The sequence below is a fragment of the Sparus aurata genome, chromosome 5, assembly GCF_900880675.1.
Source record: "Sparus aurata chromosome 5, fSpaAur1.1, whole genome shotgun sequence".
Classification (NCBI taxonomy): Eukaryota; Metazoa; Chordata; class Actinopteri; order Spariformes; family Sparidae; genus Sparus; species Sparus aurata.
Window position 1 is genome coordinate 13,477,455 of NC_044191.1, and position 17,387 is coordinate 13,494,841.

General features: G+C 41.0%; 1 protein-coding gene across 1 annotated transcript in view; it reads left to right on the forward strand.

Annotated features, from left to right (window-relative positions):
- Positions 1 to 2,653, forward strand: part of tmem167a (transmembrane protein 167A) — a 5,245-nt gene extending 2,592 nt beyond the window's left edge. The window contains exons 3-4 of the mRNA XM_030417785.1: positions 1,570 to 1,604; positions 1,699 to 2,653. Of these exons, the coding sequence (XP_030273645.1) occupies positions 1,570 to 1,604; positions 1,699 to 1,769 (106 nt within the window). The 3' untranslated portion in view covers positions 1,770 to 2,653. The remainder of the gene's footprint in view (positions 1 to 1,569; positions 1,605 to 1,698) is intronic.
- Positions 2,654 to 17,387: the final 14,734 nt, after the last annotated feature.

Below are 17,387 nucleotides of genomic sequence, written 5' to 3' on the forward strand. Positions count from 1 at the left end.
TCCAACTATACTGTTTGTGTCTACAGTAAGAATCAAAAAAATAGAAACAATTTGCGAGCCCTCATCGCAGCATAGTAGCTGCTGTTCATCAAGGATACATAAAGCACATAAGTGCTATGATTTAAGTGCTAAGTAGTGTCTATGGATGCGCTCATAGAAAATACAAAACAACAATCTGTAGTTATTACAACAGCCCTAAAATCTGGCAGATACCATGTTTTAGGGTTATTTGGAAGATTTTTGCCAGCAAAAAAGTTGGAGAGATAATGGTGCAGTCAAAATGGAGAGATGTTTACCATTGTTCATTCGCATATGCTACCAGCAGTACATACAACGCTGGTTAAAAAATGTGCAATGTTCTTTGACCCCCAACAAATTCCTGTCTTTGTCCCATTCATAGAGACAAATATCTTTAACCATATGTCCTAACTTTACCAAACTGCATTGCCACATTATTTGGGTGCTACTGCACTTGTTCATTTAATGTAATTTTAATGTATTATTACGATTCAGTAAGATAAATAAAATGCAAATTGAGCAGGGTCTATGAATTGTTATGACTCGCATGAATTTACATTTTTGATTTCAAGTTGTTTAACAGAGCAGCTTTTATTTCTTTCACTGGTTAAAAATCTAATTTGAACCAACGTGAAATGGTCTGAAATGAAGCCCATTCTGCTCTGTGTAATGTAAGGTAATACATTATCCATCCCTGTGTCACTCACTGGAGCTTCTAAGGACACTTGCTTGTTTTTATTAACTAATGAGAAGAAGCTCTTCATTGAGGCGAGCAAAGTAGCAGAAGGCCTTAATTTTCAACATTTCTGAGTCATTATTATTCTTGGATGTACAAACTTCATGATTCACTTCTAATAAATCTGGCACAGCCCAGGAACAGCCGCACACGTTCTCACACACTCGTCACACAAATGCACACGCCATTGGAGCAGGGAGGGACATCTTCTCCAGACAAACAGTTGAGCCTGAGATTGGCAGGTGGAATGATTTAATAGTTTTCCTACTTGATTGATGGCTTGAGACATTATTTGTATTGATTTGGAGCCACACGTTATGGAAACACTTCTTGTGCGGTAGAAACTGAGGGAGAGCAATTATAAGAGAACCTGTTTTCTACAGAAAAACATAATAAAAAGAAAAATGTTTGCTAAAATTGTTGAAAAAAAACAACAACAAAAAAAAACTCGCAATGGGACGCTGACACAATCTGGTCAGTTTGAAAGATGAAGGATTTGGTCCACATATACTTGCAGACACACACATCCTTGTGCGGTCCAACAGACACATCAGAAAAGTGCCACATTTGCCTCAGCTGTCACTAGAGATAATACGACTTGCCTGCTGTCGCCCTCTCTTCTGCTGTGCACATTCCTTACATGGAAATAGACGTCTGATGGCTGCTTGGACTTTGCAGAAGGGGGATCTCAGTCCTCATGTAAAGTTGTGACAGGTCTGAGAAGCAGTTACCCATGACATATCAGCACAGCAGGCAGCCTCTTTTTTGTTTTGTTGATGTATTGATTTAAATTTTTATTTTATTTTATCTTTTAGGCTTCTAGGAATTTTCTGGAAGTGTGCCAGAATAGGTAAGCCTGCATTAAGTCATATTTTTCTTATATTACCAATGGAATGTGGCCAAATGGTGTATCCCTCAGCTTAATATTTATTTGTTTTCTCCAGGTGAGCGGAAGAGTCCCTGGGTGGCCTGCTGTTGTGTCATCATGGCTTTTAGTATACTGTTTCTACAGTAGCAGTCCAAAGTAAAACCACAAATGGAAACATTGGGGAAATAAACGGACACCAAGGCATGGACAGTACGATCCAAGAAGCACAACAGGACCTCCAGTGGTTGTCACTTAGATAATGTAAAAACGGAGACCCGTCATCACTCACAGAGAGAGAAAGTGTGTCTGTGTAGGGGGAGGGGTGGGAGCTGATAGCACCAGAGTGTGTCTAGATCCCTCCATGGACTTCCAGGTCTGTCCTTGTGTTTGCTTATGTGGAATGTTTACACCGGATGTGTGTGTGGGGGGGGGGGGGGGGGCAATCCTTTCTGTTATCTGCCATTAAGTTAGAAGGAAAGAATTCACATTCTGGCATCATCTGTGGGATCAAATAATACCCTGTTTGTCCAAACATTTCAGATTTCCTTTTCTCTTTTGATTGTATCAACGTGTTTTGAAAATCACCACAAAACAGGAACTTCATAAGTCTTCATAATTGTTATGCAAGTCACATGGGGGCTTATATTTCTGAACTGAGTTATAGCAAGGTGTGACTTTGAATCATCTCAGCACCTTCTTTGTATTCTGCGCCCTGTTTGTTGTATCTAGAAGTGCTGATCAGACTCCACAGCAGACAAAATGATAGGATAGCTCTTCAAGTGTCTAATTGTCCGACATATTTGCCTCACAGAGCTACTGATGTTTTTAAAGTCAGTCAGTTTGCCGCTATTTATTAAAGAACCTTTTTGGAAGTCTGGTCTGAGAAGGTTGATTATTGTCATTTGAACTCAACCATTTTGATAAGTGTTTGCTGTTGACACTTGTTTACGTCTGTTGTATAAATTCCACACTGTACGATGAAGGGCCACTAATATGACTTCAAACATGCAAAATACACATTGATGATACAACCTTTTGTCAGTCGTCTCTCTTTCAGGGACTTCATCCCACACATACTGTGCATAAAATATTAAAGCAACTTTTAGACACAGTTTCTTCGATCAAGAGGAGACTATGACATTAAGTTTTGCAGCACGAGGTCACATGTGAAGTGCAGTCCTCGAGATTCCTCATGGAGTGAAATGGACAGTGAAGAGTTTTACGATAACCTCCTCTGTAACCTTGCAGTCAGCACTCATCTTCACAGGGTTTACTGCGAAGAGCTGTCAGCTGATTGCACGACATAACATGACACCCTAGATGGAAATTAGTCCCAGATGAGTTTGTATTTGAGACATTTAAAGTGATTCCTTGAAGTATTGGACAGAATTCAGAAGACTGTGGGGGGGAAATCCAGAATCTTTCCTGGAAGTTAGGACCTTGTGTAATTGCAAGTTTAGCTGACAAAGCCTCTCAATGTTATTTTCAACCAGGGGCGACTGGCAGCATAAAAGCATATGACAACATTATTCCATTATCTTAAATGTCACAAAGTTAAATTATACGATCCCTGAGTTGTGCACAAAACATTTGACCTAATTTATATCGTCAGCCAAAAAGTTTGACCCATTTATCAAACTGAAACGCAGTGCTAAAATAACAGGGTTTTTAAGAAACAAAGTACATGATGTTGGGATTATGTACATGATCAGATTCCAAAAAATAAGTATATACATGTTATCGCCCCAGATTAGATTTTGAAAAAACCTGTAATTAAATTATAGTTACATCGTCCAGGATTAGTTGATCACATTTTTGAGGAAGTCTGTAAAATATGGCAATTTTAAATGTATGAACCCTTTTCATGATAACAGATGCTCTGTTACCTTTTGATAAGGATGTAACTGTACACTAAGTAACACAGTAACACTACACTAAGTGTCATCCAAGTTGACTGACAATAAATGCACAAATATTGCACAAATATTTGTTGCTGCATCTATTCATTTTTTGTCCATTCACGTTGTAATGTTTTATATTGAAGTAATCCTAAAGAGTTCAGATTAGATTTCTTTTTTGTCTTCCAATGCTGTTATGGTACTAATTACAAAAAAAATGTGACGTTATTTGTACTCCATTACAAACATTTCAAAGAAATCGGACTCAACTCTGGTCATGAAATTTTGAAAGCGAGGGGAACATCCAAATCATAGATGTAAACACAAAGTTATGGTGGTTAAGAACAAGCCTACACACATTTTACTCTTGTGTGTGGTGCAGAGGATTTAAATAAAGGAGGAGACTTGTTGACACACTCACCTTTGATACTCTGCACGCTGCTGAGTGTCCAGATCCCAACACTCCCACACACAGTCCCTTGTTGGGGAACGTGGCTCCAATATTGGTGCGTATCCGTTTTGGGTGAGATAAAGCATCAAGTGAAGCCTGCTGGTAAACTCATGACTATCAGTCAGTGACGCAGATACAGAAGACACCGGAGCAGGAAGCTCTCAGTCATCTGCTTCTATCTTGGGATGCAGAGATACTGGTAGACTGGGGGGACATCTCTGTGTCAATGAACCGAGCCGATGCTCCGGGTGATGTTGAATGGAAAAACCGTATTGGAAGACCTGAAGTCACTTAACAGGAGCTGGTTATAGCAGCTGTTATCGTCTGCCCTGTTCTGGTGATCGTCACAAAATTAACAAATGTATGAGAGGAATATGGTGTGATTTAGATAGAATACCAATAAAGGTAACTCTACCTCAAGACTGCGCTGAAGTTCAAATAATATTCACAAATAATTTGCCTACAACATCTTAAGGAAGTAAACAGATACTTGGAAACTACAGATGCTCGGGCCTGGCTGGAGGGTCTGCTGAGGACAAAGTCAAATGTATTTTTTTAACCGTTTGAATCAAGGATTACTCGTAATCTCCCTTAAACTGTGGGCACAGTTCTAATGAGGAAGAAGAATATCTGGCAGTCTCTCTGTGTCCGGATGCCTAAAACAACATTTGAACTCCTCTTGTTTCTAAAGTGACTTAATGCGTGTCCTGATTTCTGTGTTTGAGTTGGCTGACCAAAATTTACTCCAGTCAAGCCAAATGGCTAGGGACATAGGAAAAGAGACCCATTTCTTTTTATGCCATCTGTTGAGCATCATTACCTTCATCCCACGTGTTCTTTTTTTCTTACCCCAACTCCTCCAGCCCGGCACAAGCCAAGCAAAAGCAAATGTGTAGTTAACTACACTTAAATGGGTGTGAAGCATTTTTTTTTGTTCTCATGGACAAGTAAACCTGTATCCACCACTCAATGTTACTGTTTCATGATAAAGAATATTTCTGTCTGGCTGCACAAAAGGTTTAAGAAGATCAAAGCAGACCCATTATGTTTTTTACATTTTATTTTATTTTCACTTACTCATTTTTATTTGTTTTATATGTTCTCGTGCATGTTAAAGATTTCGAAAGTTTCGCCTTTAATTCCGTGACTTTGTGACATCACACAGCGTCACCCTGTCACACATTTGCATTTAGTAATCCAAGGTAGTTTGGCGCGTAAGAATTGATTTGGATTACCTCTAATCCTAAATCTTGTAGTTAGTTGTTCTGGCTCAGGTGAGTGTGAGCTGACCAATCAAAGGAGACTGGATATTCAGGCAGAGAGGGCCTTAAAGAGACAGAAGCTAAAACAGAGTGTTTCAGACAGAGGGGGGGATAAAGTTCTGCAGCACAGGACAATATGAGAAAACTGATGTTTTCTTTGAGCATTAAAGTATGTAAACCTATTTGTATTAACCCAAAATAAAATTATGAACCTGACAATTAACATAACATGTCTCCTTTCAGATAACCCAAGTGATTAGATTACAACACTTGAATCATTTCATGTTTTGAAGTTTGTGAAAGTCTGAAATACATGGTATATGTTAAATACAATGAAAATAACAAATTAATTGATACATCTAGACCCAGCCAGTACTTTTTAAACTTTAGGTACAAATTGTATTACATCATATTTGCGTCATCTGAGTCATACTTTTATTAGAACAAATGAAAATAACAAAATTGCCAATTTTGAAAAAAAATTCAAAAGTAAGTGACTATTTTTTGTGCTTGTTCTGTAGTTTGGTCTCATGACTTCAGTGTTTCTGCAAATGGAATTGCAGGATTTGTTCTTAATGCATATTCTGTGCAGAATGTGCATCGTCTTTCATAAAAGAGTCAACTTCACACTCACCGTAGAGAGTTCTCCATGAACCCTCTTACCTTTCATTCCAAATGGGTTGGAGCAGCATCCAAATGTGTGACAGCATGAGGTGGCATGAAAGTTAGCCATCTAATCCAGACCACCTTGCTGAATACAGTGGTGCTTCATGCATCATTAATTCACATGAATAATTATGGCAAATGTCAGCTGCAATGCCAGGAGGTGATAGTCAGGATCCACGAGGACCTCAGGGACTGGAACAATGCTGAGCTCATTCTGTTTGATTTCCAAATTCTTCATTTTTTTTTTTTTTTCCTTAAGTAATGGTAGAGAATTATTCTCAGACGATTGATAAGGGTATTTACTTCAATTGTTCCTGAATCGTTCCTGACATTTGCACATTTTCCCTTGGCAGATAATTGGAGGTTTGTAATGTTCTTTGTTCAACTCAAAGCTGTAAAATGTAATAATGTCCAACAATGAAATGAGTCGTATCTAAAGTTTTTCATGCTTCATACGTCTTTATCCATAAAGCTCCAGCAGGAGAGTACCCATAGCACTTCATCCTAATCTCCTTGTGTCTTTCCTCCTTTGATCAGGCAGGAGAGTTTCCTGCACCCGTTTTGAAGACTTCAAAGGCAATCAGGCTAATAAAGTCTCCACCAGCTCCTGCTGAGCACATCAGAGTGCCCAAACGGACCTTGACCCTTTAAATAATCAGTGGAGCCAGTTTGAATTGCTGCACTCACTGCTGTTGAAGGGGGTAAAAGATGAATAGGGGGGGGGAGAGAAAACTGCAAAAAGAGAGATGCCCGGATTGTGAGAACGTAAGAGAGATAATGACAGGGAGACAGAGACACATGAATCAAGTGGATTAGTCCTCATTATACAACTGGTGTATCTCAGTGATCAGCTCCCAGTGACCCCATATTTTGCTCTTTGGTTATTTATTTATTTAAAAGCTTTGTGGCTTCTTAGTTTTCTGATACCTAGGAGGGCAGCTCTCTATTGTGGCTGCTTGTGCTTTCAGCAACAACCCAAACTCCTCTTTAGATATAGAGGATTACAAAGGCCACAGTATGATAGATTGAAGCTGCCTGACATCACAGTCATACTGTAAAGCCTTTGTTCTGTCCTCACTTCCTCATTAGGAATGTGCAACCTTTGTTTTCGGCCTCTGAGAGAACAAACGACAAGGATAGCGTTGCCAGCTGTAAGACGCCAATATCCTCCATGTAGGGCAAGTCTGGGTCGGCATGCCTGATGACTTTATAAGAGACTCTGGATAGTTTTAATAAACATTGCGCTTTAGCTGTGACTGGCTCATCCTTAAAACCCGGGCCTTCAAGGTCTCCCTAACTCCTTCCACATGTAATCTTTTACCAGAAATTTTATGGTAACAAGAGAAAATTTTTAAACTTAGTCCCGGCAGACAGCTCCCCGCGGCCACAAAAACTGGGGCACTGCACGTCTCCTTTGAAGGTGGCATTCGCAGTTTGTTCAGAGGACATCTCACTCCACGCTCATTAGCCCGAGGCAGGAGCTGTCTCTGCGTAACAAGGCAGTTCCACAAAGCTACAGAGTCCAAGGTCTGTGCCAGCAGGGGATTCGTCAGTGGCAGAAATATACATGAAGGAACTGGGATCTGAATTAATGATGACGCTGAGTAAAAACTAAGACACCTTAGAATTTGACTTTGTACCAACACAAATGAGACAATGGACGATCGAAGGATTACGGTCCTCATGTGGCAATTTGTCTCCACATGTTTTGAGCAGCGTAGTCAGGCTGCAGCAGAAATGGACTGTAAGGATGTCTTAGAGTCGAAAAAGTCAGGATGCAACCCTGTTTAAGATTAAAATAGTTCCCACTTAAGTATAACTTAAATGCTGCAAATTCTCTATTATGTAGGGCAGCCTAGATGGCATACTGGGCCACAGCAGAGGGCACTTTATGTTTGAACTTCCATAGGGGCATCCAAGAGGAGGGTGTTTTTGCTGCAGAGACATGTAGGTCAGACACAAATCAGTAATGGCTGACTTGTCATTTGTCAAACCCTGGTGTGAACGATAACAATAACAATCAAGTCTATATTTAAATCTGCTGGATTTTTATGTTGACTGCACATCTGTGAACACGTCAAAGACGAATTTCCACTGCTTTTTGCAGGGGACAATAAAGTTTTTTCTGATTCTGATTCTGATTCTGATTATGCTAGGATTTAGCATCACATTGAACTCACTCACAAATATCACCCACCCTAAATTTGTCAGATTTAAAAAATAATGGTATTAATGATAATCATCAAGATCTATGCATTAGTGAGAAATGTACAAATTAAAAAAGAAAAAAGCCCTCTCTTGCAAAGTTAAAGAAAGTGGAAAACAAAAACAAAAAACTTCCTGTATCTGTCCCTTTATTCAGATCTGCACCAAATGTTAACCGGGTCTATTCTAGACCAGGATCCATCCTCAAGCCAAGTTTTGTGGATATGCGTTCAGTAGTTTCTTTGTAATCCTGCTCACAAACCAACAGGTGGACACAGGTTTAAAAAAAAAACAAAAAAAAACCATAAGCTCCTTGGCGGAGGTAACAACAGCTGTACTGCATTAAGGTATGCAAGTGCCATGTATATGTCATCACTTTAATTGTTATAATGATTGTTTTGAAGTGTTGTTCTTGCTCAGTCAGTGAATAAGTCATTCCAATTAGTTATTCTCACTTATTGTCTTTGACCTTTGTGCTCTGATTAAACTATCACGCATATACTGTATACATACACATATAAAGATATTACTGAGTACGTTAACAAAAGAAGACTGTTGAGGTTATCTGTTCCGTATGTGTTTTTTTAAGAGCACAAGTCTTCAAATACAAAACTAGTCAGGAAAATAATCAGCAGCTGTAAAAAAAAAAAAAAAAAAAAAACTGGTGAGAAACATTCACACCACAAGTTATATGCTTTGGCATATTTCCTTTTTTTTTCCAACACAGCCCAAATAAAACATTTCCATGCAGAGGTCAAGGTGTGCTAAAGCATTATTCTCATTACTGTCACAAAAAACACGAAGAATCAATAGTTTCGACTTGCAGCTCACAAATAGAGAAAAAACATTTGATAGGAAAGGTTAAATTGACAGCAAGATGTGACGTGTTCAGATGTTATCAGTGATGGGTTAGTAGTCACTCACTGTCATCACAGTCCCATTGGGTCTGTACAGGTCCATTACCTGTCTGTGAACACAGTCACAGTTTCTGTTAACTCTTTGAAAGACATGTCTTTATTTGACACAACAATTCATGTGAAACTGTGGCGAAGTGGTTTTAGTCACTGTATTAACGTACAATAAACTGATGATGTGTACGATTGTGCAATATAGGTGTATTCTGAAACTCCAAACTAGTTTTTGCCTGTGTTTTGCACAGAGTGCATTTTATTCTAATGCTGATTCTTTTATTTAAATGTATGTCTAAATTATCTTTGTGATTATTGCCGGGATTAACATCCTTGTCATCCTTATAAAGTTTCCCACGTACTGTCACACACAAACAGACACCATCAAAGGATGTGTTGCTAGCCATCTCCAGCTGACATCTGTACAGTGTTTTCTGGAGAATCAAGCAGACTGTGTATTTCTGCTGAATAAACACAGACAATTCTCCAGTGGTGAAAAAAAAAAATCGTGTGAGTAATGAAGATAAAAATCACTTGTACTTCAATCCGAATGATCCTCAGTATAACTGGGGCCTCGCGGGAGTCCTCTTTTTAATCACATGGTTCACAAAACTTCTTTAAACTGTGATAGTGTTTGCCATGTATGGGTTCAACCTCCCAGTGTCCATGTGTGAGTCTTTGACTACCAGACTTTTAAGTTTCTCTATCACTTCCAGGAAGACCCAGGACTGTTTCCACTTCAGCTCAGATGTTCCACTTGAGTTTGGCCGGCAGGTTTCCAGACATGAGGTAGGACGTGCACTCCTCCACTTCATCTCTCAGAGCTGCCATCATTGTAGCAACAGCTTGGACTTGTGCAGCTGAGAGAAGACAGCTGATGAAGAACAGAAATTTCAGACCTCAGTAATGAGCATGTTGAGATCCTTACGCAATGTGCACATGTGCAGGTATGTTGTCAGCAGAAAACACGACAGAGCTTCGTGGATGGATATGGTGGTGCTCAAGCTGATGTTTTATTTGAACACGAGCAGGCGACAGAAGCTTTCAAATCATGCCTGAATCCATCAGGTCGATCATGCAGCATCTTATCTTTGTAGCATGAAATCACATAAGCTCTGTCAGATATTAATAGGGAGTGGTCTGGTTTGAAAAGACAAGGCTCATTTAGGAAATGTGAGCCTGCCAAACATTAGATGGCCAGGCACCCATGGAGTCTTAAACGACCCATTGTTTCTGCAGGCGTTCTCCCCTTTTTTTTCTCTGCAAAAAGAAGTTTAATGCATCTGATTAGCATAGAACATTTTGCCTCTATTGGATAGTTCATTAGTTAGTCATGTGGACATTCTGTATTCTCTGTTAATCACTATTAAATTGCAATGCATTTTCAATCTAATGCCGCGTAACGCTGAGAGGCAATCCAGGCATGTGTCATGTGGAAAAAAAAGTCTAATTCAATAATCATCACATTTCAGAGTCTTAAGCGTGCGCTACAGAAATCCTCTAACCATCACTAGAGGGATTCTGTCAGTATGTTCACACCGTGCAATGAAGGCAGTCCAACATCATCTGTTCAGAGCAATTAGCTTTTTCCTCTCCTCTGTAAACATCTTTGATTCATCACGACTCTCCCACATAACCATAACTCACTTTATTAGGCTATGATCCTCTCTGCGGGAGCACGTCTCTCTCAATCTTCCCCTCTAACTTTTGAATGACTTGCAGTGTTTCATCTGTTTTATTGGCCTCCGAATGCAGAGGCAGTACAGTATTGGAGGTGGTGTTGGACCGCAGGACCTGCAGTTGTAGACCTCGCAAAGGCGCGTCCTGGCACAATAACACTTGAGTATGACAGCAGCGCCACTCACAGAGCTGCGGTGATGCACGTCCGGCCAATGTAAACGTGTCCAACTAGCTTGAAATCATCCGTTTGAAAATTCTGTCAGATGCCCATCTTTTTTTGCGTCACACTCATGGGTGTAGCCTCGAATTGAGAAATAACGATAGTGAATGATCGCTTGTGTGAGAGAACAGCACACGATGCAGTGGGTCTGCGGGGATTTAGCACACAAGCATCTACACAAGACGGATTAAAACTTTAATGCAAAAGAAATTTTCCTCATTAGTCGACAAGTTTGTTTTTATTCACATTTTGACATTTTGAAACAGCAGTGACACAACAAAACTGTGAAGTTGTAGGGCCACAAGCCGACCACTTTCACACTCTCACCACAGGATGCGGTGCTGTGAAAAGAAAGTAGCGCTGCTCTCTGTTGAGTAACAATAGCTGTGAACACGGGGACGCAGTGGTGCTACCCCGGTACCGACGGATGTGACTCTACAATAGTCCTGCTCTGCATTCGGCGGAAGAACTGTGAGAAAGGTTTGAATAACATGTAGTGGGTGGTGCTATCATCATACTCAATCATGTGTTTACACTATACCGCAATTAATGCAACCAGCATGTGTTGGCAAATGAGGGATCAGTTGACTTTCGGGGTATATCGGAGGCTTCGATGTATCGGCTGTACTGGCCCTGCTGATGAAAGATATTTGATGGAGAAACAAACAGGAATGTGCAAAAGATCCTATATATATATTTTGGTATCAGAGTTAGGATCGGTTATTTCCCCAACTTCCCATCCCTCAAGAGGCATTGCCTGTTGTTGTTTTTAATGATCAAAGAAATGAATAAAATGATATACAATATGAGTCTTCTGCAAACACTTAAGGACATGAGCCTACTCAATAAATAAGCTTTTCTATTCGGGGCCTCCGTAAGATCTGTTCAGTTTGTTTGGTTTTGATGGTTCCACCTTGCTGCTCCTTGCTACCCCAAAACCCAATTTTGGTCATCGCAAAAAACAGCCGGAGATGGTCCTACTTCCCGTGAGGAAAAGAAAGGTTATGGTCCCCACAATTTAGCTGCAGATGGTGGTCAGATTTCCCCTGAAATTATCCAGCTTTGTTTACCACAAAATAACGACTTCCCGTAAATAAAAGACAGGTTTGGTTGTCACAGAAACAACTGGAGATGGTCCGACTTCCTGTGAGAAACAGGCTTTGGTGGCCTCAGACACCGGCTCCCCACAGACTCAAAGCGAGGTCATCCGTCGCGCAGCCTTGTGGCTCGTAGCGCTGCCACCACCTTCCCCTGCACCTCCGTATGTCAAAGCTTATAAGTGTATAATGTGAATGTGACCTAAGTTTGGTACAAAAGTCACCCTGGGATATATCTGTGGTTTGCGTCAACTGCTAAGATCATATCCTGGTGACTGGGCTGTGGTCTTACTGAAGGTAATAATAGTGACATCATGATGTCATAGTCCCTTTATTTTCCTTTACTGATGACAACGTGAATCGTACTTCTGTATGTTTTAAGAGGTGCAGCCTTAGCCAGAAGCACAGAGAATCACAAGGGCACAGCTTTTTCTTCCTTCATTACCTCAGACACTCGCACTGATGAGCACAGCTTCTTGTGTCATACCTAGAAATGTCTGATGGAGTACACTGAAGCCGCGTCATCAGGTTAAGACGAACACAATGGCTGGCTCAATAGGGTGAAATTCGGCAGAGTGGAGTTTTTTTGGGGGGTGGGGGGGTGCAGATAATGCAGATAATGACTCCACTCATTGACTCACCACCTGCGAGTCATCGGCTGGCTTTGCACGACTTGGTGAATCGGTGACAAGAAAGGAAAGAAAGCTCCAGGTTTGCTTATTAAGGTACTGGGCTCAAAGCTGTGGTGGGAGTGTTGTGGCTTGAATACAGAGAGCACAGATTTGCTGTAATACATTGGCTGTGATTTTTATACATTAGAATATTCCAGAAAAGAAAGGCAATACGCCACTTGGACACTGTACTCTGGCTCGTGCTGTTTTTCCTTTCTCCAGCCTTTTTTTCTTTCGCTTGGTGTCTGAGGAATTAAATCAGTCACTCTTAACTTTTATTGTTTCAACATTTATTTTTAAAGGAGAGCTCTTGATCCCATGCTAAATATCCGTGCACTATTATTCTTCATCGAGAATCGTCTATCCTTAGATATCAAGAGATTAACGGTCTGCTTACAGTGTGACGGAGCAACCTAATTCAGTTCTTCTCAGTCCTGATCAGAACCTTACATCACTGTATGTTTGATTCATGGACCCTGGGAAACTGAGGCTCCGATCCACGCACACAAATAGGTCTCCAAACATCGCTCACACTCTTGACAGCTTCATTTCCTTAAGCTGTTTATCCACGCAGAACAAATTATCCTCAATACCGATCTTGACTTCATGAACTTTCAGCATGTGCCTGTCAGGTCACACAAACAAGAGACCGACTTATCACCCCGAACGTGAACTGTATTTGTTTCCTATTTATTTATTTTCAAAATGATCACAGATACGGGGTTCAGACCACTGGTGGTTAAGTGTTTACCTTGAACTGAGGCCAAGTGAGTCACAGAGGCTTCTACGTCCTCTGTTTCAGTTGTGAGTGTTGAAACATGTACGAGGAAACAGAGCAGTGATGTGCAGCTGCTCCGACGAATATTTGATTTAAAGGTGAAAGAGAGAAGCAACATACGGGCTGCCCTGTTCTTCCACACCTTTATCGGAGGAAGTTAAATGTTTTAAAGCAATACAATAAAAGGCATAATTGTGTAAGAACCGATGTTACACTGTCATTTTTTTAAAGCCTATCGGGTTTGCACGGAGTCGTTACACCTCTGGGAACTTTCGCGTTGAATTAAAACAGCAGTAATGGCAGTGATCAGATTTTCAAATGTAGTCATTATCTGCTCACCCCTGTCCCCTGGAGGGTGGGGTGAAGTATTGTAATTACGTAACATCTCTGGAGATTCACAGCAAAACAGCGTTTGACTAAACAGCTCAAGTGAAAACAATCGTTTCTTGGACATGTTCTTTGATCAAAGCTTTTTTCTTATCTATTTATTTCCGAAGAGGTCGGAGGCGTAGCATTAAACAGCGCGGCGATTACATTTGCATGTTTTTTACGTATAATCAGAGTAACTAAGAGTAACTACAAAGATAAATATAGTCGTGTCAATCTGAAATGAAGTAGAGTAGAGGAAGTATCAAATGGAAGTACGCAAGTAAAGATCAAGTACCTTCTCAACACTGTAAAAGAGTTACTGTTAGTTAAATGCAAAGGTCAGAGGTCAGCCCGTGACATCATTATGACAAAGATACAGAGCTGAGGTTTGATAGGCGTGATAAAGTGCGTTGTGTAGAAAATTGGGATGCTTGCAGTTTGTAATGAGACTGCCGGTAGATAAGAAATCTCTAGTGAAGACTGAGACAACACTTGGATTCCGGCTGCTGTACACATTACGCAGGCAGGAGAGCTAAATTGAGGAAATTCAGAACGTCCAATGTTCCCGTGGCATCCCGGATAAAGCATTTCTTTGCTATGAGCCGCAACATCTTCAGTCTTCTGTGGTTTAAGAGATTAGTTCAGTTCCGCACTGTCACCAACCCTATTTGCTCTTGTTTGTCACCCCAGCTGCTCTGCTGAATATCATAACCACCGTTAAGTATTCTCTCTGTCCACGGGCGTGACTGGTATGTAGCGCTATGACGAAGAAGAGGTTAAAATCGCTGAGAGAGCAGGAAAATCCAATCCATAATGGTCGATCACAAAGTGTCACAGCGGTCTTTCAGATATTTGATGGGAGCCTCCGCATTTGGAAAATCCTCATATTCTAAATGTTTTCTCTATTCTAGATTGCATGACAGCTGATAGAGAACACCGCCCCCCCCCCCCCCCCCCCCCCCTTTACGTTTATAAAGTGTTTACTTATTATTATGAATCATTCAGCTAATACTGCATGTTCTCAAGCGAGGAGAAAAATATTTTTGCCCCAGATGAGACAAGTTTTTCAGATGTGGGAACCGAGAGGGCTACAAAGGCTCCTCTGTCCCCTCAGACATGACTCAGGCTGAGAGAGGGAGATGATGTCTCGCCCCAACAGACTACCCTGTGACACCACCACAGCAACAGCAAGGGTACAAATACGTATCTTTACTTTAGTTATATATATATATATTTAAAATGAATCACAATGACGGTGGTAACTTTTTGGAAACAACTTGTGAAGTTATTGGGAAACTACATCCTCCATTTGTCATTCGTCACTTATTGGAGGGTTGCTTGACACTTTGTAACAAACAGTGCCACATGCAGATGTATTATTCACTCTCCCACCCTTAAGACGTTGCACTCATGATAACTCGTGAAAATAATCACCTACGGTTTACAGAGGGCTCAGGAAATAGTTTGTGTTCAGCCCAAACACTTGCAGAGGGATGTTAGTTTCCTCACTTTGAAATACTTCTCCTTCTCGGTTTTTGTTTGCCAGAGTCGTGAGAATGTTTAGGTTCAGGTTCACAGCAGATTGCTCGTTAGTCATTTCCATGTAAAAAGGGGTGGGTCCTCTTCACCTTAAGGCACCCGTCTTCAAACGACTTAATATTCAATTGAATAGAAACCTTTTCCTTTGAGGTTTGCCACTTGTACGTATCTTTCGCAATCTAACCTTTCCTGTTCCAACTCGTCCTTCACAGCCATCCAGTTCAGCAACACAAACGTAATAAAGGTTTTGAAAAAGCAAGAACAATATATATGGCTCTTTGAATTTTCAACATTAAATATACTGTACAAGCTGTGGCCACACTAGGTACCTACCAATAGAAGGTACCAATTACAGTGGTAAGTACCCAGAAATACCACTTTAGAAGAGTGGTAGTAGTTGTGCACCAGGATTACAGACATTCGTACAGTGTCCCTCTCTCACGCACACATGCGCCACCCCACGCACCCCCTTCTTGTGTGACCTGAAGTGCGCATCAAGGGAAGGTAACCAGGTCCATATGTGGTCACTTCCTCCCTCAACATGAGGGGGCAGCATTAACAGGACTGCAGAATCCGTTGATTTACTCTCCGGAGAGAAGGAGAGACTTACAAGCTTCCTCGGGCAATAACTTTCTCTGACACCAGGATGTGCACGAAGAAAAACTTGACAGATCGTGTAATGGTCCGTAGGCACTGAAGTGTCCTCGGAGTACAAAAAGTAAAAATTATCCCTCTGAAGGACATTTCTCCCAGCCGTTTCTGTGCAAAACTAATTGGGCCTCACGTCATATTAATACAGCTGAAAGACTATTAGACTTCATTGTAGAATCATTATGATTTGTCCGAGCCATCTGATAATGTAGCAGAAAGATATCTGATTGTTGAGTCTCCTTCCCAGGACTTCAAATACCGACATTTTGGGTTGGTGTCCAGAGCGCAGCAAAATCTGAAGCTGCAGGGTCTCTGCAGGTACGAGACAATAATACGCCCATCCTCCTCATTCCAGCCAATCGCTCTGTCTGTTTCCGTCTTGTTGCGTTGTTTCGCGTCACTACATCTGCCATGCAGGATATGCACAGAAATCAGTCTTGTGACGTTGGGAGGGCCGCCTGCAAAATAAAGATAATCGATGATTCCCCTCAAATGCATTTAAACTAAAGTAACTAGCCGGTACTGAAAATATACAGATACTTGTGATAATATGTAGGGAGTAAAAGTAAATATTCAAGTAAGGTACAGATACCTTAGAAATCTACTGAATCTACTTTTTTGTGCTTCGGTGCTTCCCACCGCTGCTGACGCAACTGAGAGATGCAACTGTGATTTTAATCGTTTTTCCAGAGAACTGAAAACTAAACAATTTCATACAAGGAAGAACCGCCAAACAGGCACATTCTTGTAAGGAGTTATGTCATTTACAGTATTTTGCATATCAGCTTGCTCCTGGCAGTGCAATGCCTCACCGTCCTTGTTGCAGATACATAAATGGACGCGCTCAAGCTCCCACAAGTCAGATTTTTGGCCAGAGGGAGCATTTCGAATAGCAAAGGCGTGAATGTGTCTGAGAAAGTATTTGAAACAAAGGCTCAGGTAGCGTAGCGATCGTGTCACGTCGGCCAAGTGTTGAGAAATGAATTTGTCACAGGGATGAATGTGCTTCGTTTGAAGATTGAGGAAAGTGCTTTTTTTCCCCCCGATATTATCAGTTGGATAATTGGTCATAGTCATAATTCATTAGGGAGTGCTGAACTACAGGAACATAATGAGTGAAATATCAACCAGTTAGGCAGTCGCTATTGGTTTTCCAGACACTTCTCAGATGGCCCTGGATGGCCTTAGTTACGGCCTTGGCTTTCTGTTGTTTAGACCTGTTGGTAAATAACTACAGTGATTGACTCTCAGATGCTGAGTTAGAACAGCGTGTGGAGCGGCGAGCATCTGCCAGTGAAAATGAATGCATTGTTTGTTTCCTTCACCAATGGCAAATAATTGTGCACAACACCCCTGCAATCCATTTGTTC